Source organism: Falco peregrinus, chromosome 5 (assembly GCF_023634155.1).
Source record: "Falco peregrinus isolate bFalPer1 chromosome 5, bFalPer1.pri, whole genome shotgun sequence".
Lineage (NCBI taxonomy): Eukaryota > Metazoa > Chordata > Aves > Falconiformes > Falconidae > Falco > Falco peregrinus.
This window is the reverse complement of record NC_073725.1, coordinates 3,965,300-3,988,869: the sequence shown is the minus strand read 5'-3', so window position 1 is coordinate 3,988,869 and position 23,570 is coordinate 3,965,300. Positions and strand designations below refer to the sequence as shown.

Below are 23,570 nucleotides of genomic sequence, written 5' to 3'. Positions count from 1 at the left end.
CCTCCAAAGAAAAAGAAAAGCAAAAAAAAACCAAAAACCAAACCAAATCCAGCATAAGAACCAACCAACCTCAAGGAGATTCTGTATTTCACAAAACCTGAAGCAGGTCACTTTGGGGGGGATTTGTTTTGTCATCTGAAATGGGAAATACATAGCTGCATCATAAAAACTGCAGCACAGCAGAAATACTATTTAAATATTCCTTGTAAAAAAAATTTTAAATGTTTGGCAACACAACCAAATGTTGTGATACTATTGAGCACTTTGCGCCTGGGGTGAGCTGTAGGCTTTCTCTTTCTTTTTCACCAGCCCTTGGGTTCTTCACACAACCTCCTTCCATTGCAGGGCTGCCACACCTCTCAAAATACCCTATAAAGCAGGCTGCAGTGTAGAACATACATACGAATTCCTGCTACTGTTGTTGATAGGAAAGGCAGCTGAGATCCTCCCCTTATCCCTTCCTTACCCTTTTTTCCTTAGTCTGCACACTTGAAGCTTAGTTTTGCCACTCTGGAAAGCACTGTCATCTCAGCAAAAAGGATGAGTGAAGCTCAGCTTCCACCCTCTGCACTGCTGGAGCACAGAAATCATGGAAGTAGTACTTTGCTGGATAGCTGGTGAAGAGAGAACACAAGTCAGAGGCACAGCATGACGATACGGGTATCTCCTAATTATGCTGGTTTCATGTAAAATTAGATGTAGGACGCTACTAGAGTGTTTTGAACTTGCTTCTTGATAAACAGTTGTTTCAACTATACCCATGAATGGAACGTTTGTGCCACAAGACAGAGGTAGTCAGTTCCCCCTGTGTATTTGTCAAGTACAAGCCAGGTCCAGTGAGCCATGGTACTGCCGAAACCCAAGAGAAAAGCAACTATTTGCTAATGGCACCATGAATTATGAGCAGTACGTAACTGCATGTAAGTTAGAATATCAGTCTCCAAAATCCCTGCATAAAACCACCTGCACGCACACATAGTGACAAACATTCACCTTGCTACTTTTGCTATGGTTGCTTAACCATCCTCAGGAGCTTTAAGACTTCATATACCCGTATAAGAAAAGAAAAAAAGGCATTATGCATACACACACAAGAATGGCTCTTGACTGTTTATAGCACAAGGTGACACCACCCACCAAGATTTTTGTTGGTACTGTTGTCCCAAAATCAGGGTTCTTCACCTGGTGGCTTGTTAGACCGCATCTGTTAACTGTTCTGCAAGACAGACACGCTGCTCAAGTCAAACTCCTGACTCCACTTTAAGCGGAACAGAGTTGTTCATTGTTAGGTCAGGATGGGGGGTGGGGAGCACGCTGCCATACCCCAACACATACGGTCCTGTTCTTACTACGGTCGTATCCAAATAAACTCTTCCTTTCTGGCACGCACATCATCAACATAGCTCCCCCCAAATCTACACGTTTTCCGAGTATCTCGTTTTCTATACAAAATCATGACTGCATCAACATATGGAAATACATCCCACTTTCCCAACTAGTGACAAAACATCATCAATTGCAATACCCTGTTATAATGTAAAGACCTATTTTCTGGCCATCGTTCACCATCACCTAGTTTATAATTAGGTCACCATTGATTACAATACCTTTTCATCTTATCTTTAGTCATCAGAACACCCCCAAACTTATTCCGATTTTTCAAAATACAACCCAGAGGACTATAGGGGTGAATTGTGGCTTGGCCTGACCCCATTTTAGCCAAATACCCAGATCTGCAGGCTCTGACCCACGCCCCAGCTCAGAGCGCACTCAGCTCAGACCCCACTGGTCAATTAAGGCACCCTTGCCAAGCATCTACACGTAACAATCTTCCACAGAAGCGATCTAATTTATAATTAAATTTTACACTTACCAGTCCAAGGGGTTTCCCTTCTTTGACCCTGATGCAAATATCTCTGTTTGGGCATTGCATCTTTTAGGTTGCTCGTCACCCTGACTTCAGCGAGAATCCGGAGGAGTGCCCAGTCAGTAGGTCAGTGCACACAGGATCTCTCCGATCCAGTCTACGGTTGGGCACAGCAAGATGATCGGGGCAAGGCCTTACGGCTGTCCCACCCGGATTGCCAAAACGTTGTCCCAAAATCAGGGTTCTTCACCTGGTGTGCAAAAGCCAATCAACACAGAGTCGAGATGATTATTTCACGTCTGCGCAGAGATGGGTGCTGTGTGGTAAATCCACAAAGCTAGCATACCTTTTCCTGGTTTTAGGAACCTTATATATAGTTCAACAAACAAAGAAGTTAGTCATCGTGAAACTTGATTGGCTGTAACTCTTTACATAATATTATATACAATACACATGCTCCCGAGGATGGCGGGGAGTTACTTTCGCTATTGTAATTACAATATACATGAGGACAGGAGGTTACTTTTGGGTAGTTTGTCCCAGCAATTAGTGGGTTTGCAAATGTTTTTCTTACCCCAGTTCCACAACATTAACTCTTCAGCATCACTGCATCTGTGTTCTGACAGACTCTTCAGGGTCAGTACGTCTGTGTTCTGTTAACTGTATCAGTTCCTTGAACTGGTTCACATTCCTGCTTAGGTTGTTTGTCATCAGTACCAAGCAAGTACCCAGGGAATAAAAATCATAGATAGGTAGCTATGTGATACAAAAACCTATCTTCACATTGTCAATAGAGACTTACAGATTAAAAAGAAATTATGCATCTGGCTTCACTCCTAGATTAAACAGTGAAGTCCCCACCATTAAAGATCTAAACCAGTAATTTTATTTTCTCTTCATTTCTTTCTCCCCTTACCTCTAACTTTAGGAAAATTTCAGGGCATTATAATTTCAAAAGCAAAGCAACTCAAGTGATCATGCAGGAAGAATACCAGAGACACTACTACTAAACTTCAGAGATGTACATTTTTTCCAGTCCAGAAACATCTAGAGCACATGTAGCAGGAATGACAAGACTGTTAAAAAAAAAAAAGGAGCCTTTACAAGCACAATTAAAAATTTATTTTCCTTTCCTCTTTCTGCATTGAAGTGAGTACATGTTTACACAAAATGTGACAGAAAACAATCATCTGCATATGAACTAAGGTTGTAAGTGTATTTTCCTTTAGAACAGTCCAGAATATCAGCATGTCAGCAGGGAAATAGAAGAAAGAACACAAAACTCTGGATAGTATATCATCCAGCACCTCCCAAAAACCCACTCAAAGAACACTTTTGGCAAAAGTCCCTGAACATAACGGCCCCCCCCCCCCCCAAGCCCCCCCCCTCAAATATTCAGTACATTTAAAAACAAACAAAAAACAACACAAAACAACAGGCTCTGTGGCACTTTCTCTTTAATATGACTTCCGTAACATTTTGAAATACAGTGCACCCACACTGCAGTTTACTTTGCTGTAAGGCTAACTTACACATAAGGCAAACATTACCTTAGCTCTCACATATTCCATGGTAAGATACCCTTAGTACATGTATCTCTGTTAAATGCAGAGATGCCTTGTTTCCCTTAATTGCTTTTCCTCCTAATCAAAAAAGGAAATCAGGGAGATGGTGTGCTATGCTCATCACAAATTGCAAGGTACTAAAAAGTTAAAAAGAAACCGCAATGAATAAAAATAAACAGTATTCACATATCCAAAACATATTTCCATCACTTAAATAATTTTATCTGCAATTACAAAATACATACACTTAAATATCTTTGTAAGAAATAATCTTCTAAGATATCACAGATTATGATTTGCTTTTGATAATCTAACTGCCCTAACTCCAGCGTAAAGATATACCTGGACAGTGTTACTACCTAGGATATCTTCCTATTATAATTAATTTTCTTAAATATACAGTAAATTCTCTCTAGCTATTCTGCCAGATAGTGCAAATAAAGACATTCTTTGGGTCACAATTTTAAAATATTACTGCCAATGCTATCCTCAATATTGTTTTAGTAAAGGAGTAACAAAATATTATAAGTATACACATTTTCTAACATCTATTTAACAATGTGTTATCCTCAGTTACATTGGCTTAATGCAGATCACAAAAAATGAATAAGCTACAATACTGCTCACCTATCCAAATGATATGTTGTATTTATACTTAAATATATTTAGAAACCTACCTATAAGTTCCTCATTGCTTTCTGTATATTGTTATTATCCAATGGCATACTACATCAAATCATGATATCAAAATATCTTTAAAGACAACAAAGATCACTTCAGAAGTACTGTTCAAAGGCAATGAAATAATGCTTTGAGAACCTATGCACATAAGTTAGGCCTACATAGAGCCAGCATACAGTATAATAGTTTACGCTTCTTTTACAGTCAGCTACTGCTTTGCCCTAGCCAGAGATAAAAAGCTTGTTTTAAATATTACCCATCATAGATGCAGCAAGGCAAAGTGGCCCTGTTTGCTATCTAGTGTTGCTTGCTGATTTTACACGTTTATTTGAAGTTACTGGCACCTGATTGCTAGTTCCATTAGTGGCATTTGTTGCTGAGCCATTCACAACGATGTAATCAACTTTGTTTTCCAATTTCACCAGGCGTTGTAAGATGTCATCCAGAAGAACAGCAATTGTCCTCTTAAGATCAGCTGAAGATAATGGAAAAAACAAAATCATATTATTTACTATGTGTGGTGAAAAAGAACTGCTATTTCAACATATTCACATCTTAAAGACTTGCTGTTCTTCCTACTATACTTTTTGGGAAAGAATGCAGATTAAGTGTGCAATTAAACAGCTGCTTGATTTTTCTTTAATACCATTTCTCTGTTATTTTAGGCAAGGAAGATACCACCATAATAGTGAACTGTGAAGGAAGCCAATTAAATATTCAAGTGTAAGAACAAAACCACTAGTTGGAGCATTAGACTAATGACTATTTAAAGGCAGTATTTCACATTTCATCCAGACAACAGCACTACGATACCCAGCTATGACACCTTTTAGCCTTGGACAGCAACAGAATATTTTTAAATACTTTCCCTCATTAAAAAAGGTTGTCCTTAACAGCTTTCCTCTAAGTAGCAGTTTTATGAGAAAGTATCTTACCACTTCTTACACAAGCTATAAAGTATGAAAAAAAATTCCATACGTTTAAGCCTATACTGATTGAAAAACAAGAGGAAAAACAGAAAAAAAAACCCTATTTTGGAACATAAAAATGGTAACAACCTTTCAGCAAAAGCTAATTACACTGTTGTCAATGTTCATATCACCACCTTCTCTCATTCTTGGAAAAAACGAACAAACTTACCAAGTTTTACAAGGCGTTAAGTTCCCCCCAACACAGGCAGACACACACAGTCCCCTTTTCTTACCCTTCACACACACACACACACACACATATATACCCCAAATCAGTTCTTAACTAACAGGAAAAACTGGAAAGGAAAAACACAGATATTAAAGTGAAAAAAGAAGAGTAACCCAGATAAAATTAAAACATCTGTAGTAAATTTAGTAATTCTTTAAAAAGTCTCAGGTCAGTCCCTCCCTCTAAATTTAACTAGTTCTTGTTTAGTGATATCACCTTGGGGGGGGGGGGCTGCAGGGGGGATGACATGACCGAAACAAACCAAAAAAACCCCACCAAACCCAAAAAAACTGCTTTCCAGTTTGAGCACTCTGCAGTACCATCCTGTGCTCAACAGCCCGGGGAAGGAAATGCCTACTCAAGTTGTACGTCTGATGATCAGCATGCAAATCAACAGTGGACTTCATTTTTTTAAAATTAAACTTCAGAAACAACCTCAGAAGGCAAATCTCATTTGGAAATACACTGTAAGACCTATATAGCAGTAGAAAGCTGCAGTACAGAAGGTTTTTTTAAAACAAATCACACAGAGAAGTAATTACACAGTAAAGGCAGAAAATCCTTGAAGGCAAAAAAAAAAAAAAAGTGGGAGGGAAAGGGAGAAGAAAAGAAAAAGCAGTCTCTTATAAAAATGTTAACTTAATGAATGAAAGAATTAAAGGCTGAGCCATTTTGATGCTGTTCTCCTCTTGGGTTGTCTCCTGCTTATCTTGTCACCACAGATTTGCCTCCTTGTTCCTGAGCAGCAGCAAAAAGCGTTCAGATGCATTTTTGCTGTTTGTACTCTGACCAGAGTGCCTATAAAGAGCATCCTACAACTGGCAGAGCGCACCTTTTTAAGGATTCCTTAAGAATGGGATCAAAGTACCTAAATATACATTTGTACATACATATATATATATTAAGTATTTCTTTTTAAGCCTTTTTTCACAAAAAGAAAAAATTTCACAGATATGTTTTTTCCTTTATGACAGAACAGGTAGTTTCCTCAAACCTAACCTGTAAGGGCTTAGCTAGAGCTCATTACAGCCTTCCCTCGAGAGAAGCTATGAGGGACCAGAGTTAAAATTAAGACATTTTTATAGTTTTTCTAAAAAGATCTCAAAACTATGTTTCCTGTATTTCAGAAGACAGTGAATACCGGTCACATATTCATCAAGTTAACAGGTAAATCAGATGGGTACGATGCAACAAGTACGAAAGCTCTAGAGACAAGGGACCTTATCTCTAGCGGCTACTTCTAACCCAAGGGGAGATTCAACTAAATTAATAATTGCCTTGCAGTCTCAAAACTGCAAACTCAACTAGTATGTTGCTTTCTGCTGCTTTTTTACTACTTAAAGAGAAGAAAAATTAAGAAATAAAAGCAGAAAGTTAGCAATGAGGCACAAGCAGAATCTGGAATGTTGAAATGACTTAATCTAAAACTTGGTCCCCATATAAAGCACATGCTGATTCCTCAATAGCTTAAAATTCAGAAAAAGCAAAATGTTACTGTTAATCCTGTAAGTAACAGTAGTCATACACATGGAGATATCTACAAAATTTCTGGAAAATAAAAGTCTCATGTCTCAAGCTTGATTTTGCACCACTTCTTAATCTTCAACTTCAGTGAATAAACAAAAATCAAATACAGAGAGTTTTTTTCCCTTGAAGAGCAATATATATTACTTAAAAGAAGAAAAAAAAAGTGTAACTTTATAGAGTTTTCAGGAAAAGATACTGAAATAACTAGTATGGATTTTTTCCTCTTACCATATCCTGCCATAGATGCTGCACCTCCACCATTCATTAAATTCTTATTTTCTTCTGCCAGTGCTTTGACATATCTTTTACTTAGATCTAATATCTGTCCACGCAACTCAGCACTGCTTTGGCGTCTTGGATACTGAAAAGTGTAGCGTAGCAACATCAAACCCCAAATGATGCCAAAAACTAGTAAAAACATGCTCAGTTTCTGGGACATATTTTTTCTTGAAAACGTTAGAAACATTTCTGATGAAGGCAAGAGGTGTGCTTTAATTTTAATATAAGTAATTGAACTTGGCTTTGTCAAATTATATTACATATTAAACAAAAATAAGATTTCTATGAAGTGAAAAATCTTCCTGGCTGGATCATCTTGAATACATCTTCTCATGTTGTAGTTGGTCTTGATTCCTGAAATTTGTAAAATATGACTTTGTTATTAAGAACTGCTACAGTCGTTGAGGTCAAGGACAAATACCAGTTTCCAAATGCAGTATTATTGCATAATCTAGCATGCAGTTGTGGATTTGTATCTGGTGAGAAGTGCAGTCATCTTTCTATCTCATGTTATTGACAAGGTTTCCTCCTCTTTTACCAATTTTTATTCTCCAAAAATCAAAACTTCTATGCTTCTATGAATCACCTTAAATATTTTAAATATTGTAATTTGAACGGACATTAAATCCAAATGCATTTCAAACAAAATGCAATATCTAGAAGAGACTTGTAAAACACTTATACACAACATTCTGATGAGTTTTACACATACATCTACACAAAAGAAAAGGATCTTGTGAAATTATTCACTTGATTCTTACTCCTCACTTAGAAGCATAGGGCAAGTATAAACAGATAAAATGCAGAACAATTTCTTGGCTGATTACTTAGAAGTTGGGCATCATCCTCTTCTGATTTTACACAGCATTAAGATTTTTTGTTGTTCTGGTGTCTTGCTAATAAGTAAAGAAATAAAACCAAAATTAACTGGCACATTGCATCCACTTTTAGCATTTTACTACCACTGTAAAAATGTCTTACCATAGCAGGCAATTCTGATCCCTCAATAGATTAAGGCTTCATGAGAGAAACAAGTGGTAGGAAAGCTTCAGCAGTTAAACAGCAAATGTCCAGATAATTTGAAGTAATACAAGTCAGACATCTTCAGTAGCTCTGTATTGGGGGCAAAAAAACAAAACAAAGTGCAGGACTAAAGGAACCTTCATTTTCACATGGAGTGGTTCAAGTTGAGGGCCTCAAGCCACATGCTTTTAAAACAGAAATAAATTTTTCAACCTAACTTGAAGCAATAGTTAGGGAACAACACAGAATCCATTTCCATTTTATTATAAATGCATACATTTGAATGCCCAATAATGGGTTAAAACATACTTTTTAAAAAACACTTGGTAGGAATCTCCCTGAAATGTGTCCCACTTCTTGTGTTATAAGACAGTGACAGCAGATGTTCCAGATTCATCATATATGTGTGTATATATATATTTACATATGTATCATTCTCTTATTTTTCCCCCCTCAAATTAATCCAATCTTTTCAGTCTCTTTACATATGGATACCTCATATTTCTCATGTTTCAGCCACCTCTGAAATGTCTCCAATTATTCAATACTTTTTTGAGAGGGAGCTTCTAGACTGAAGTGACACATTTAACAGAGTTCCTCACCACACTTTCTATAGTAGTAGTCAGGCCTCCATTGTTAGAATATTGAGACTGAATTTCTTATCTTGCTAAGTACTCATCTAAACATAACTCCACCTCCACGGTATTTTACATTGCCTCTGCGGGCCAGTTCAACTGGCCTTATGCCAACGTGCCACCGTCTGCTGCAAACACAGGCGTTACTGCCAGCTGGGTTCCAGCTTGTGCTTGTCCCTTATCTTCACCTTCACTCTTGAGATAATCCTCTCAATAGGCAGGCCAATATGACCGATTCAAGTGGCAAATTTTTGAGGTGTTCTAAAATCAACATGCATATCTAAATTATCCTCAACATGATCCACCCAAGGCAGGGGCAATATTAGGACTTGGACACCAAAATTGCTGTAAAGTAACAAGCTGTCGTGTGTAAAATTCTTTCTAGTAACTGCCAGTACATAAAATCTTACTTTCACTGTTTGGTGTACTAATGTGGGTGGCAATCACAAGTCACTGACAAGGAATAGTTTACTTCACCTAAATTATGGGATATGAGCATGCACATGGACAGATAGCCAACATGCAATACTTTGAAACGCCACTGTAAATCCAGTGGGATGTAATTTGTTCAGTGTGCCTACCCCCCAAAACTGTCTTTAAGACGCAAATTTATCTTGAGTACGTAAAATAAGAGAGAAAACAATAAAAACGTACATTCTACAGTATCAGTGCGAGTATTTGGAATTGTGGGGTTAAAGATCTCCTGAAACAGATCCCCCCTAAACATGAGCTAACCAGAACTTCTTTTCCCTAGTTCTTTGCCAAATCCATGGCTCTGCACTCAGACTTTAAAGCATAAACTGCACCTACATCATCATGCATCTACATAATCCCTGAATAGTCAAATATATTGAAAAATAGTTACATTTGAGGTCCAGGAGTAGGGTATTCACATGATGGCTCAGAAGACCAAATAGTACCTCTCCAGGAGAGACAAGTTTCAACCCCATTACTTTTTTTAAAAAAAGTCTGAAAATAACAGATAGCTCTTGCAGAATTTTGGTTCAGTTCTCCACAGATCTCCAGCTGTATCTCATCCTGAAGCATTTAGACAGTATCACTACAGAGCTTTGGAGTGGAAATAACTCTGCCATCACACTGTAAATAAGACCACAAGCCAGGATAAGAGTCCCAGCCAAGAGGAACAGATTGAATAAACTCCTGCCAAGGAGCAGTAAGAATTGCAGGCTGGGTCTCTGCCACGTATCTTTGATGCACAGTGCACACGCTGACTATTGAAACTAATGGAAATCAAGGACTTAACCTGCTGGGCAAATGGCATAACACCCAAATACTAACACTGGGCAACGGAACTGGGAGTAAGGTATACCAAAGTGAAGGGAACTATATGCACTTGTCACTTTCCCTATGCATTTTAGAGGCCATTCTCCCTTAATGAATTCCAGCGTAATTTCAAAGTTCCAGAGACACGGTCTCCTCCTCCTTCCTGAAATGTGCACTTCTAGTGACCCGTAACACACTCCATGCAAGACCATTCCTGCATTACATGGTGCGCAGTAACAAACAAATAAACACAAAAAGCAAGCTTATACCCACGTGATTTGCAAGCAGGAAAAAAGGGTATCAGAGCCGAAGGTGTACTTATTAGGGAGAAAAATAGCACAATAAGTAAGATGGATGAATTGGAATACTCTTTTACCTCTTGTTGCCCTGAAGGGTCAGCACTTCTCTACAAGAACATTATAGTTTAAACAAAACCTGTCCTCAAAATGGACCTTTCTTTTCAGTAATTCAGAAGTAATATCCTGTGAGATAACAGCATAGATATAAGAAACACTGTCTCTTGTGACTGTCTCTTTCTTCTCCCTCATTGTCTCAACTCCTGCTTACTCACTGCTCCCTGAGCAGGGGAAAAAGGAAGCCGAGACTTTCTTCTTCACACTGACTTAGCCCAAGTAGGAACCCAGGGCAACCACTCTTCAACCCGAGCTAAAGGGCTTTTATGGCAAAGGAGGGCAAAGCACTGCAGAAAGCAACAGGGAAAAAGGGCACATCAGAGCTATGCCTTGTTGGAATTCCTACCATTCCTAACCACAGAGACCGAGACAAAAGGAAGAGGACCATGAAGATGAAGGAGTACAGCCGGGACAAAATTTGAAAATCTGAGGAGGGAAAGGAAAAAACAAAAACCGAACCAAGGAAAACAAACAAAACCAAAAAAACGCCATGACAAACACCACCACCACCAAACCCCCAAAAAATAAAAACAGCCAAAAAAACCTAACAATAAACAAACAAAAATCAAACAAAACCCCTGACCCAAATGCGCAGGCAAAGTGGCAATCCAAGAACGCACCAAGAAGAGAGTATCTTCCAGATAATCCCTTCAATAGGCAGCCTGAAGTGACCAATTCAAGTGGCCATTTTCCAAAGTTCTTTAAAAATCAACATGCATATCTAAATTATTCTGAAAATGACAAGCCCAAGCCAGGGGCAACATTAGAACTTGGAACTACAAGCAATTCCTGAAGAGAGGATCTGAAACTAGGTTTGCCCTTCACAGACATATAAAGAGTTTGGTTTTCTTCGCTGTTGCCAGTGCTGGTTGTTTAAGAAACGTATTGCTAAAGACTGCCAACATGGATTTAGGATTGTCCAGCGGTACCACCACAAACACTGACAGACGTGTCTGGCAGTGAACTAAGGCACTCATCCTCTCCAAAACAAAATAATGTCTCTGTCTTCTGGAGCTGTGTTCCAATATCAGTCATATAATAAATTATATTAATTGAGTGCATGAAACAAAAGGAATAAGGGCCAAAGAAAAGGCAAGAGAAAATCCATTACTATATTTTCTATAATAAAGCAAAGTTCCAGGATCTCTGATGCTACTTAAACATTAGCATTGGACTTCAGTCTGAATACTGACCCTTCTCCACAGAAACCAGCCCACACTTAGAAAACACCATACTTGAATTTTGTTGCAAAGTCTTCCTCAGATTCTGCTTTACTTATTCCCAGCAAAACCCAGAGATTATATTCTCGTAGAACACAAAAAATGCAACAGTCTGTAAGGCAAAGGAATGCCTCATACACCCTCTGAAACAACCCTGGGGTATCGTGAAAACAAGGCTTACTCAAATCCTTAAAAGATTACAACACACCCTACAGCACCGTCAGTTCTTCTAGTCAAGTCACCTCATGAAAGACCACTACATATTTGTCATCATTTTTCTATTCCACCCGAGAGATCTCAGCCTTCCTAAACCACTAGAAGTGGTTATCAGCACCAGCCTGGTAAATTTACAACTGTGCTGCAAACATGGTGTGTACCTTCTAGTTTTGAAAAATGTATAGGACAGATGAAGATGATTATTTGTAAGAGGAAAAGAAAGCAGCAGGCCCATCCGGTATTTTTGGTAGTTACTAGTAAGCAGCTTTAGCAAAAAACTAACAAAACAGAATCAACAAGAGGCGAAGAATAAAGAAAGCTGAAGCCTGAGAATCCCATTCTGTTCAAGGATCAAAAAGACTTGAAGGATAAAGTCAAGAAAAATGCACTGAAAATAGTATTGTTAATATATAGTCCCATAAATTCACCTCTTTGGTTATACATTTTGAAAACTAGAATGGCGAATACTCAGGTAGTTGTTCTTCAGAGATACCCTAGAGACCTATATAGGTCTCTAATGAAATTATATTGAAATTATATATTGAAAATATATTAAGATATATTAAGAAAGCAGCCTTGATAAACAGGAATTTTAATCAATCTATTACTACCATAATACTTATCTGCCAAATTATGATCACTGCCAAATTATCATCAACACCACAATAGAGGAAATTCAAAAGCAAGTCTAGCTTTGCAATGAGTTGTTATTACTAACCGTATAAACACAAGAAGTGATTTATCAAGACAGAGACTTAAAAAAAGAAAAAGCCAGATACAGTCATAGGAGACTGCATCCAACTACAGACAGAAGAAGGAGGGGTAAAAAAACTTGTCATGCAACAGACAGCAGACAGAAATTAGGACAGTATAAATAAAAGCTGACAGTAATAATTACTATTAAATAATTGTACAGTATGAAATAGGAATTTATTACAATCTCAGTGGTAGCCTAACAAATTTATGAAGTTATTAAGGATTTTAAATCAACATATTAAAATTATGTCTATATGAGAAACAACTCTGAGTACAGTGAGGGTACAGTATTAGTAAACAATAAGCTGTGCTGTAAACAGACGTGATGATACACCTCTACAATAGCCAACAAATGTTTCAGGAAGACAAAAATCACAGGGCAGTACAGAACACCAGAGAATATTTCCACTGTTCTATCAACTGTATCCTACCAGTTTCCTTATTTTTATCTATTTAGAGTGTGCTCCACCCAGCCCATTTACCTCTGCATCCTCCAAAATCTTTTGTTTTCCAACAGAAAACTTTGAGCATCACCATTACTCAGCTGGCAGACATTGTGCTTACCATTCCAAGAGCAGAAAGGCTAGTTCTATGTTATTTGGAAGCCTGCTAGCACAGTCGCTGTGCAGCAATGAATATGGGAAGTCTAAAGAATGACTGACACACAAAAACGCATAGAATGTTTCCACTGACCAATTTTTCACTGACCAATTTAATCTTTGAAGACAGGGGCAATGAAATAAGCACCAAGAAGCCCAAAAGTTACATGCTGAGACTTTTTGGAACACCAAAAATGATGTCTGCATTCTGGTAATTTGCAGTCTTAGATGACTGTTGGTTGGTTTAGCAGTAGGAGAAAAATTGGCATGAGGTGCAGCTGACAAAGAGGTGCCCAAAGAAGGAAAGCGTATCCTGTTACATAGGACCATAACTCCTCGCAATACACAGAAACTTCAGTTCTCTATTCCTAGACATAACACCGTTTAATAAATCATCTTACCCACATAATTCATATTTTAAACTGGTGCCCAAGGAAGAACCACAATCCTCGTATCTTTAACAGCACATGAGTTCTTGACAAGATGTCAATAAAACCATTTTCCTGTACCGGCACCTAGGTACTGGTGACTGGCAGACCAACACTACCTTTTGGTTCCCAGGTTCATTCAGACAGCTGCATAGAACCATAAAAGAGCAGAACATCATACTTGGAAGCAAACAATTAACAGCAGTGCATGTCCCCAGACAAGTGAAACCATGTTGCAGCTGTCTTTTGACAAGATCAGCTCTCAGCTTGTTAAGTATTCCTATTATTATTGCTGTAAAATTTGCTCAACGGAAAAATGTCACCAGCAGAGATGGAAAAGAGAAGAAGGATACCCTATCAACAAAACCTCAGCAATGCCTGACACAACAAAGCACATCAAAATGCTGTATCCGTGGGCTGATGAGACTTGAGGGTCTTTTGAGGCTGCATCATAGATCAGTCAATAGAAGAGAGAATTTATATTACTACCTGCTAGGCTCAAGCAAAAAGAATAGCACTATACAACACGCTGCCACCTTAAGGATAGGCAAGAAGGCATACGTCTAGCAAAATAAAAGGCTGCCCTATCAGTATGACAACTGCTGGACCACAGGTTTTAGTGGTTCTGTACCACTTTTGGGATGCGCTGCCAAAGGAGTCTGCCTAGTGCTTGGTGTCTTTTCCAGGACATCTATCTATCTTTATACCTTATCCCACAGCATATGTTCCTTCATTCCCTGTCCCTGCACGACCTAGACTTGCAATTAACCAAGGAACTAGGAAAAAAAAATATTATCTCTTTGCCTTATTGCTACCTGCCTTTCAGGGAATACCTTTAATGGATATAGTGAAATCATAGAAAGCCATGAGGTTTAAGAGAACAGAAAAAACGGATAACTAACTATCAAGAATACCTATTCTTCTACAGTGCTGCAACAAAGAACGAAAATCTTGCATGCTCCCACCAGTCCCTGTCTCTCAATGCAGCCAAAGGGTATTCTGGGCCAACAAAAGTCACAGCTCACCAAGCAGACAGATGTTGTCACTGCCTACAAGCTGCTGGGACAACCTCAAACGTACCTTAAACCAGGAACAGTTTTAGCCTTCCTACAGGCCTCTAAGAACAGCTCACAACCTATTTGTTTTGTTGCTGGACTTTGAGTTGAAAGCAAAAACATACTGCTTTAGACTTGACAACCCACGCATCAAGTTTACAGTGGCTCTGGTATAAAATTATCTGAGTGCCCAAACACCAGACTACCTTTTGCCTGTCTATTTTAGAAATACTGGTAACTTGCTTCTAATTTGAATTAATTGTAGTCCTATTTGCATTGTTTTTATTTTACACTTTCTGTCCACAATTGCTTTTAATTTGCATTACATCTAAGGAGACTGCTTAAGTACTTTTTGATACCTTAAAGTATCCTGGCTTTTTTTCAGTGCCTCCCTCCTATATTTTGCCTACTACTGCCAGTGAATACTTTTAAAATAAACCAACTATTTAAAAACAGAAGGTTCCTTGCCTGTGGGCAGTCAGCCAAGATTCAAGATTTTGAGAAGGGAAATGACTTGGCAAGAGTTGTGAAGAAAACTAAAGAAAGCAGATATCAATGGGGACAGCATGTTATACTTGCTGAAGTTCCCCTCCTCCCACTGGATCCATCTGGGCCTCAAAATGTTTCTATGTCTCTGTATCAGCTTCTTAAAAAAACAGAACCCAACAAAATCTCAGCTTCGTTCCATCTGGGACACTTCCCTATTTTTCTTTATGCTCTATTGCTGCCGGTCAGGTCACACGTAGGACCGTTGCTCGTAAGAACTGCAGTTATGGCAGAGCACAAGGTACCTTTTTAGCTTCCCATTTCCCTGGTAAGATTGCCACAATTTTTTCGTTGCATTTGAACACTAGGCTATGACAAGTACTCCCCTGCAAAGTCCCAGCTAGTACCTCTACTCCCTTGTGAAATTCCACAGCTGTGTTTGCACCACTCTTTCCAAAGCCCCCGGGCCTCCAAAACTTCCCTCTGAGATGATAATGTTTAGCTAATTTTAGCTAGTTTTACAGAGAGCCATACCTGCAAGATGATAAATGTAGGGTACTGAGAAGAGAGATTTGCACTGAACATTTCAAAGAGAACTAAAAGGAAGTGGGGGGTGTCATTAAAGAGAACTAAAAGAGGAGGGGAGGGGGGAGTCAACTAACAAAGCAATGGTTGCAATGCTGGAGAGATCGGTCCTGCAGAACTGGTTGTACACGTAGACGCAGTGCAGCATCCACACAAACACAATTCTCATAGAATGCTAACATGAAAGCTTGTACCACTGGGGAGAGAGGAAGAATTTAGTCTGGTTTTATTTGAAGAAACCTGCAGAATTTAAACTGAGTATGGACGTGTGCAAGGTGCCCAGCAAAGTACGTTTCCGTGGCAAAACGACAATACAGACCGGGCCTCAAATTCATGCTCCTTCCCAGGAGGCTGATCCAGTTGAAGATTTTAGGAAAATATCACTGGAGGAAACATTCACGACAGGTAAGATCTCTTCTTCTACATCTATTTATTATTTCTAGATTGACTTGTCAGCTTATGTTAGCATAGTAAGGGTTATGACAGAAAGTAGTTAAGCACAGCACCACAGTGGTATGCACTGCAACATGTTTTATTGTTAAAATTAAGTAGAAGGTACCCAAGATTTAACTGGATTATATATATCATGGCAGCCTCTTATTTCTTTGATATTACTGAAGAGACCAATTTCAGTCGAGTAAGTTTTAAGTCCTCTTGTCTAGGCCTCTAGTCTAAGCTCTGGTTTACATAGGCAAAGTACCTATTTAGTTCTGAACAATCCAAAATTAACCTTTTAAATTGGCAAATGGTAACACAAATAATTTTTGTAAAGTTGATAATCATAAAAGAAAATTTAGAAGACTATTAATAATGCTTAGTTGGGGAAACCCAGCCCATCTAATGGTACAAGTTTTCAATCACAGGTGAAAGAATTTGTCAAATAACAAATACCATATGAAGTACATTTTAGCAGTAAACTTGTATCAGGACAAAACACATTCATTTGCATGCCCGAACCCCACAGATTTTTGACAGCTAGTCAAACAATTTAATGACTGTTTTTGACACTTACTAGTCTTCAGATACATTGACTACACAGCTGACAATTTAAGCTGACAGCATGCATTTATCCTACTTACAGTTTGGGCAAGATGCAAACACTAGCACCCTTAACTATTCTTGGAAAACGTACAAGTGATCATGAACTCCCAGGAAAATATCTTACTTTTAGCAGTTAAATGACGTCCAATCCCCACGCTAAATCACAGTATGTGATTAACTAATACCAATGCCTCCTTCAAGAAGCTGAAAGCCAAACAAAATCCCTAAAAGCAGAGACTACACAAGCTTAAAAAAAAAAAAAAAAAAAAGAGTAAGGAGCTTTATTTCCAACTGTAAAAGTTTTAGGAAAAAGACCTATTTACTAGACCAAAGGAATTCCAGCATAATTACTTAACCCTCTAGAGATCTCAAGTACCCAAAATGAATTATTAAAAATTATATATTCTAACACATAAAATAACAAAAAGAGGCCAGAATAATTCAGGCTTTATACACATGGGAGTCTCCAGCAGTCAAAATGGGAACAAAGGTAGCAATAAATTTCTACATCTGATCTAAAACTGCAATCGCTCCACTTGCAACACTAGAATAAGATGCTACTTACAAAGTACTATCCTCTTCATATCGTTTACTTTCTTTAATATTCTCATGAGCGAGAATGCAATTCATGACATTTGCTCCAAAATAAACACATTTAGTTAGAACAAATCACATGCATCACACTCAGCATGTTAATACTCTGAAGGTTCTGTTGAAAAAAAAAAAGTCACAATTTCTACAAAGCTCACTTTTCACAGTGAAAAACTGTGTCTTTCCGCAACCCCCAATTCACCCACTGAGGTGGCAAAACAACAACCAAAAAAACCCCAAACAACAACAACCCCTGTGCCCCCAGTTGTTAACCTGACCTACACTGCACTAAGAAACTCCATATTATGTCATAGGACAGAACAAAAATTCTTTCTGCTTTTCTTTGTGGTACAGAAACACAAAAACTACGCTCCATTCTAGTTGTCAGTATCTTTTAGGTTACAAGACACATGAAAGAGAATTTACAGGATGCTACCATGTTAGATTAAGAAGCTGAAAAGAAAGTTGATTAATAATGAATGATTAACGGTGCTATAGAAATAAGGAGAGATAACAGTATATAGCGAAATAAATTTAATGCAGGATCAAAAAGGTAGTTAAAACATCATCAGATGTTACATATAAAAGCCGTTTTATTGTACTGTAAGAAGGAAGCATTATTCCACAACTCTTGCTGTCAAGAAGTTTTATACATTATAATATCCAAAAAGCAAAACAAAACTTTTTTTATGCAAAGTTGTTAGTGCCAATAGATCACTTCACCTAACATTGTTAAGGATCTTGCCTTTGCTTGAACAGGAATTAAGCAAACAAAGAAAATTTCCTCCTCCTAAGTGCCCTCACATCCCTGTATGCATGCTCTACCTCTTCGAAAGTTAAGTCCTTACACTACCAGCAAGGCATCAATCTTGCCGAGTCACTGCAGTCATAGTTTATGCCAGGAAGACCACTGCACACGAGGAAGGAAACCAGCAAACCCTTGTTTCCTTCAGGGCTCCCTCCCCGCCCAAGGGCACTGCACCACAGCGGTGGTTACCCAGCCGAAGGGAACGCTCAGCCGCGGCGGGCAGCGGCACACCCCGCACCCGAGCAGCTGCCAGCGGGCTCTGCGGTGGCCCCGCCACCAGCCACCGGAGACCCGCGCTGCCGCCGGTAACCGGAGCTCAGGGAGCAGCACCCCGGGGGACCGACCTGCAGGCAGCGCCCGGGCAGCCCCGCAGCACGACCCGCTGCGCAAGGGCAGCGCGGGCACGGGGGGCGCAGCGGGGGCTGGCGGCTGCACAGAAGCACGGCCGAAGCCAGCAGGAGGATAAACCTGCCCCGCAGCGGGGGGCGAGCCCGAGGGAGGGGGAGCTCAAAGCTGGGCGCTCAAGCGAGGTGAAACCCGGGGTTCGGCCGGCAGGCGCAGCCAGGCTGCGGCCCCCCGCCTCCCCCTTCGCCCCCCGCGGCCGAGCCCGGCGCTTCCACCCGCACCCGCCCGGCGGGGCCGCCCCGTCTCCCCACACGGGCTGCCGGGCCCCCGCCACCCTCGCGTCGACCCCGCTCAGCCGGAGGCCCTTCCTCGCCCCCTCCCCAGCCGGGGGGCACAGCTCCTCCGCGCCGCGCCCCCGTGTGCCGCCCGGCGCGGCGCCTCAGCAGGACGCGGCAGCCCCGTGGCAAAGCCCCCGTGGCAAAGCCCCCCCGGCACCCGCCCGCTACCTCCGCTCCCGGCCCGCGCCCGCCTGACAGGCGCCGCTCGCTCCGCTTCCGCCCGCCTCGCGACGCACCGCGACGCACCGCCCGAAGCCACGCCCCTTCCCCCGGCCCGGCCCGGCGCGGCCCAGCGCGCCGCCGCGCGCCCCCTGCCCACCTCCTCGGCCGCCGGGGGCGGGGCGCGGGAGAGGCGGGGCGGCCGGGAGAGGCGGGGCGGCCAGGCCAGGCGGGGCGGGCCGTGCTCGGAGGAGGAGGCCCGGCCTCAGGGCCTCGGTCTGCCGCCAGGCCGGCGGGGACAGCCACAGCGCGTTGCCGGGGAGCGAGGCGGGCTGCGTGAGGGCCGGGAGGGCGGCACGTAACTGCGGGCCTGGCGGGCCTGCCCGGAAACGTTCACCGTCGGGCTCCGAACAGGAACGCATGGGAAGCTGGAAAGCTGCGTGGCCGTGGCCGGCAGTTCCCGCTGACGTCCATAAGTAGAGTGCCTGCAGCAGGACGTGGCAGGGAAGGTACCGTGCCTGCCCTCTAACGGCAGTGAGTGCGGGCGGTGGCCGCGGAGATGAGCTCCGTCCCTCGGGTCTGGTGCAGGGACACTTCACCCCCAGCCATACTCGCTCTCGTAACCCGCAGCTGCACAGGCTGCTCGTGGCTGGGGCGGTGTATAGACTCCCACCGTGACAGCCACGTAAACACAACACGCTGTGGGTACTGGCCTGTGATAGCGAGTTACCTCAGGCTCTTCCTGCAAGGGGATGCTTGAAGGACGTTGACATCAGTGAGCCGTAAGGGCACACAACAGCTGCAGTGTTGCAGGTATGCAGGAGAACCTATTGTTCACCTTAGTTCAGTCCCTTCAGGATTGTCCCTGTCGCGACAAGCTGAGCAACGCGTTACAGGTCAGATGTTGCAACTGAGTGTAGGGAAAGGTTCTGTTTGCAACATTGCAACTGTAAAATAAACATAGTTACAAGTGGGGTCCTGGCAGCCTGCTGATCCCACCACCGCTCCAGCTCCCCATCGGTCCCCCCACACCTGCAGCTTTCCCTGTGTGTGTCAGAGGCTACCTGGCTCCTTTCGGGGTTTCAACCGGTTTTTTCTTCATGGATTAGAAGTAGGAAAATTCAGCGTTTAAATCCATTGCTCCAATAAAAAAAGAGGTATCGATAGCTCAGAGGGCTTAGTAGCCTAGACTTAAGTCGATAGACAAAACTGTTGGCAGCTGACACCATGTCAACTAGTGAATCATAAAACTTTCTAATGTCAACTAGCTCACAGTCCCTTATTTCAGAGACTTGTGAAACATTTTGGAAAAGTTGGTTGTTTTTTTCTTGGTGGTCTGGAAAATATCAGCGTTCACCTGAGAGTTAATTTAAATTAGAGAAAATTAGGCAATTGTTGAACTGAATAGAAGGCTGTTCCCACAGGGAATTCAGAAGCAGCTGCATTGCAAGAATGATTTGATTTTGATTATTTGATTTATTTGATTATGAAATCCATCCCATGGACAAAAGTCTTTTGCTAAACTATACCATGTTGAGTGAGGACAGGCAGAAAAAAAAAAAACAGCTCTGAAATATTTGAGTAAGCTTTTGAGTGAACAGATTGACTATCTATTGTGCAGCACCAATAAAATTATTGCTAGAAGTATTATCTGCTAAAGCAGAATCGCCTCGTCAGTTTCTGTGGGTATTTTCTCATGAAGATTTCCTCTTGAAAAGATCAAAAACAGATGGTCTGAAATGGACTTCACATAACAAATGTACCGCAGCTATTTACTGCCATTTATTACTACGCTATTTGCTCAGTGATTAATCCTTTATTTTCACAGATGTGCAGTGAACAGCTGTAATGTCTTTACAAATATAATTTATATGGTATTTAGAGCTTACTAGGGAGAGAAAGGGAAATCTGTCAATGGTGTAATAACAGGAAGATTTGCTCCTGGAGGTCACAAAATTGTATTAAGAAATCTGTCTCCATTATAAACGTACCCTCCGTTGACAGGATTCCTCAACTATTAATAACATTCTTAATTCCTGTTGCCTGAAGGCCTCAAGTATTTCGTCATCTTTCATGACATGCATCTCACAATACTCTGTGATACTTTTCCCCCTTACCCAAGGTGTGTGGTAAAAAACATATCACAAAACATTATCAAGCACCTTGTTTCTCCTTGGTGACATATGAAAATCAAACCTTAACAGTGTTTACATGGTCCTCATATTTGTGGGTTATAATATTCTCAGCATCATTTCAAGGGATAGATAAAAGCCCAGGATTGCAGGAGTAAAAACCTGCTGTACTGCGGTATTATTTTTCTGTATTATTTTTCAAAATCCAAAAAAGCAAAAACAGGTTGCTGCTGCAATATTAACTTTGTTTCTTTCCCATGCCATTCACTCTCTGTAGACTATCCTTCTGACATTAATTTGCATATTTATTGCTCTTTCCTTTTCAAATGCATATTAAGATTTTCCTCTCTTATATGTTTAGACAGCTTATTAATGGTAATGGCTAGAAAGTGGCATTCTAATCAATATGCTTTGTGATTAGTGTACCTGCTGCCTTAGCAAATTGATTAATCCTCTAATCTGTATACGTAGATAAGAATATAAGCAACCTTATACTTACCTTACTGCCACTCCTATTTTCCTCTCTTCCTCAGCCCTTCTCCATAGTTTATACCCTTTCACTTTTGGAAATGGGCCTAATCTGGGCCCATCTTTCCCTCCAAAGTGCATTTTTTTCCCCCAAATTGTGAATACCGTATATTCATTACTGCATTAAAGCTAACAATATATTACAACAATGTATTAATATTACCTGAAAAAGCTCCGTAAGACATGACTGAAGTACATACAAATTATGTCACGTTAGTGTATCCTCTAAGCCATCTCTAGCTGTTTTCCGTGTTTGAACCATCTTTCATTTAGCAGAGAGGCTCCCAAAGACACAGACCAACTTTGCAGTCTTACTAAGTAAAAAATAGTTAAAGCTGAAATATAGTATCAAATAATTATTTTCTTTTTACTCCAGGAAACTATGGTAAAGTTATTGTAGAGAACAATGAAGGCAGAAGTTACAGAAAAAATGGTGAAGAGAGCCTGTAGTTTTCTATTTAAAATGTAAACTCGATCAGACATTTTAAGAATTGGTATTTGTATCAGTGATTGCTCTTTTTCTATTGGGCTTAATTGCTAGAACATTTTAAGATCACAGCAATGAAAAAGTCCCGTTGGAATAATGCAAATGTCCTGAATGTGTGCATTAATGTTTGTGTAACTCTCAGGAGCTGGAATCGCAATGGGGGCTGTAGCTAGGTCTTCTATATGTACATCTTAGCAAAAAGTATATTCCTGTCCTGTATTCTCCTGACGTTTTCCCTCCCTCTCCTGCTTGGTTTATTTCTAGTGTAACCGTTATGTATTTTCAATGGATTCTTCATATGCCATTTTTTCAGTGATGCACCTTATAGGTAGAAGACTAATAAGCATTTTCATTCCAGAATTTAAGCATGCCCTTTATGCCCATTCCCTTTTGTTCCTGGAGTTAGATTATAGATAAAATCAGCTATGATCAGAATCAGATTATGGCAGAAGAATATGTGATCTTGTAGCAGAATAATTGTTTTATTAATAAAGGTACACTTGAAAAGGGAGATAAGCAAATCTATCTACTGGATCTGAATGGAGTAGAGCTGGTATAAAAGACACATTATGACATGGATTCAGAATGGCTTTTGGCAAGTGAGACATCATCAGAGGCTAAGACTCAGGCCAGCCTCCTAGGAATGAAAATTGAATTGTAATTAAACAAGAGCTGGCTAAGGAGTTGGCTAAAACCTTTGAAGTAAGTGACATGCAAGAAACTTTCAGCCAAAATGAGGTTTTTTACAAACCTAGAGGATAAGGAAGATCTTTCCCCAATACTGCTGCCTTTGCCATTGTGAGCTAATTTACTCTTTGATTATTTGCTTCTGATTCATGAAGGAAAAAGAGGAAGAGCTGGCATGTACAGTTCCAGCCTTCCATTTACAGTAGAATCAAGAAATAATCAAGATCATTTATGGTCCAGGTAGGAAGCAATACAAACCATTTCCATAAAGATGAGTGTACACCAAGGCTCTGTTAGAACCTCGAGCTGTGGGTCAAGCTGTGGATGAGCAGCCAGCGTTAATGTGGCTTCTCCACTGGAACACCTTGCCACCTTGCTACCACAGTAGCTGTTGGAGACCCAATGTGATGGGCTGTGGAAAGGGAAGCAACCGGTTCTGTGGACACTGCTATTGTCTAAAGTCCTGGGAGCATGCTTCACGTAGCAAAGTTATTTGATTTCCAGGGAACCATCTCCTGCCTGCAAATCACCACCGAGTGCCTCATTCCTTTTGGAGAATACTCACTTAGATAGGCACTCAGTTAGGCTGGTCGTTCCTTGGTTACAGCCACGGTGAACAAAAAGATAACTAGCCC

At 40.7% G+C, this 23,570-nt stretch overlaps 1 protein-coding gene across 2 annotated transcripts; it reads right to left on the bottom strand.

Annotated features, from left to right (window-relative positions):
* Positions 1-3,307: 3,307 nt before the first annotated feature.
* Positions 3,308-19,268, bottom strand: CCDC126 (coiled-coil domain containing 126). 2 transcript variants are annotated; one of them, XM_055805580.1, is made up of 4 exons: positions 19,111-19,268; positions 8,101-8,232; positions 7,069-7,473; positions 3,308-4,588 (listed from the first exon to the last, which is right to left on the bottom strand). In XM_055805580.1, the coding sequence occupies exons 3-4, from the start codon at positions 7,304-7,306 to the stop codon at positions 4,407-4,409; spliced, it is 420 nt and encodes a 139-aa protein (XP_055661555.1). In that variant the 5' UTR covers positions 7,307-7,473; positions 8,101-8,232; positions 19,111-19,268; the 3' UTR covers positions 3,308-4,406. The 2 variants fall into 2 exon arrangements, with proteins under 2 accessions (XP_055661555.1, XP_013154386.1); XM_013298932.3 differs by lacking the exon at positions 19,111-19,268 and adding an exon at positions 9,643-12,388.
* Positions 19,269-23,570: the final 4,302 nt, after the last annotated feature.

Excerpts from the sequence above, each read along its gene's own strand:
- CCDC126 (XM_055805580.1), bottom strand. The coding sequence starts at position 7,306 with ATGTTTCTAACGTTTTCAAGAAAAAATATGTCCCAGAAACTGAGCATG. Across the intron at positions 4,589-7,068 it reads AGCATCTATGGCAGGATATG|CTGATCTTAAGAGGACAATT; the intron begins GTAAGAGGAAAA and ends CATTATCTTCAG.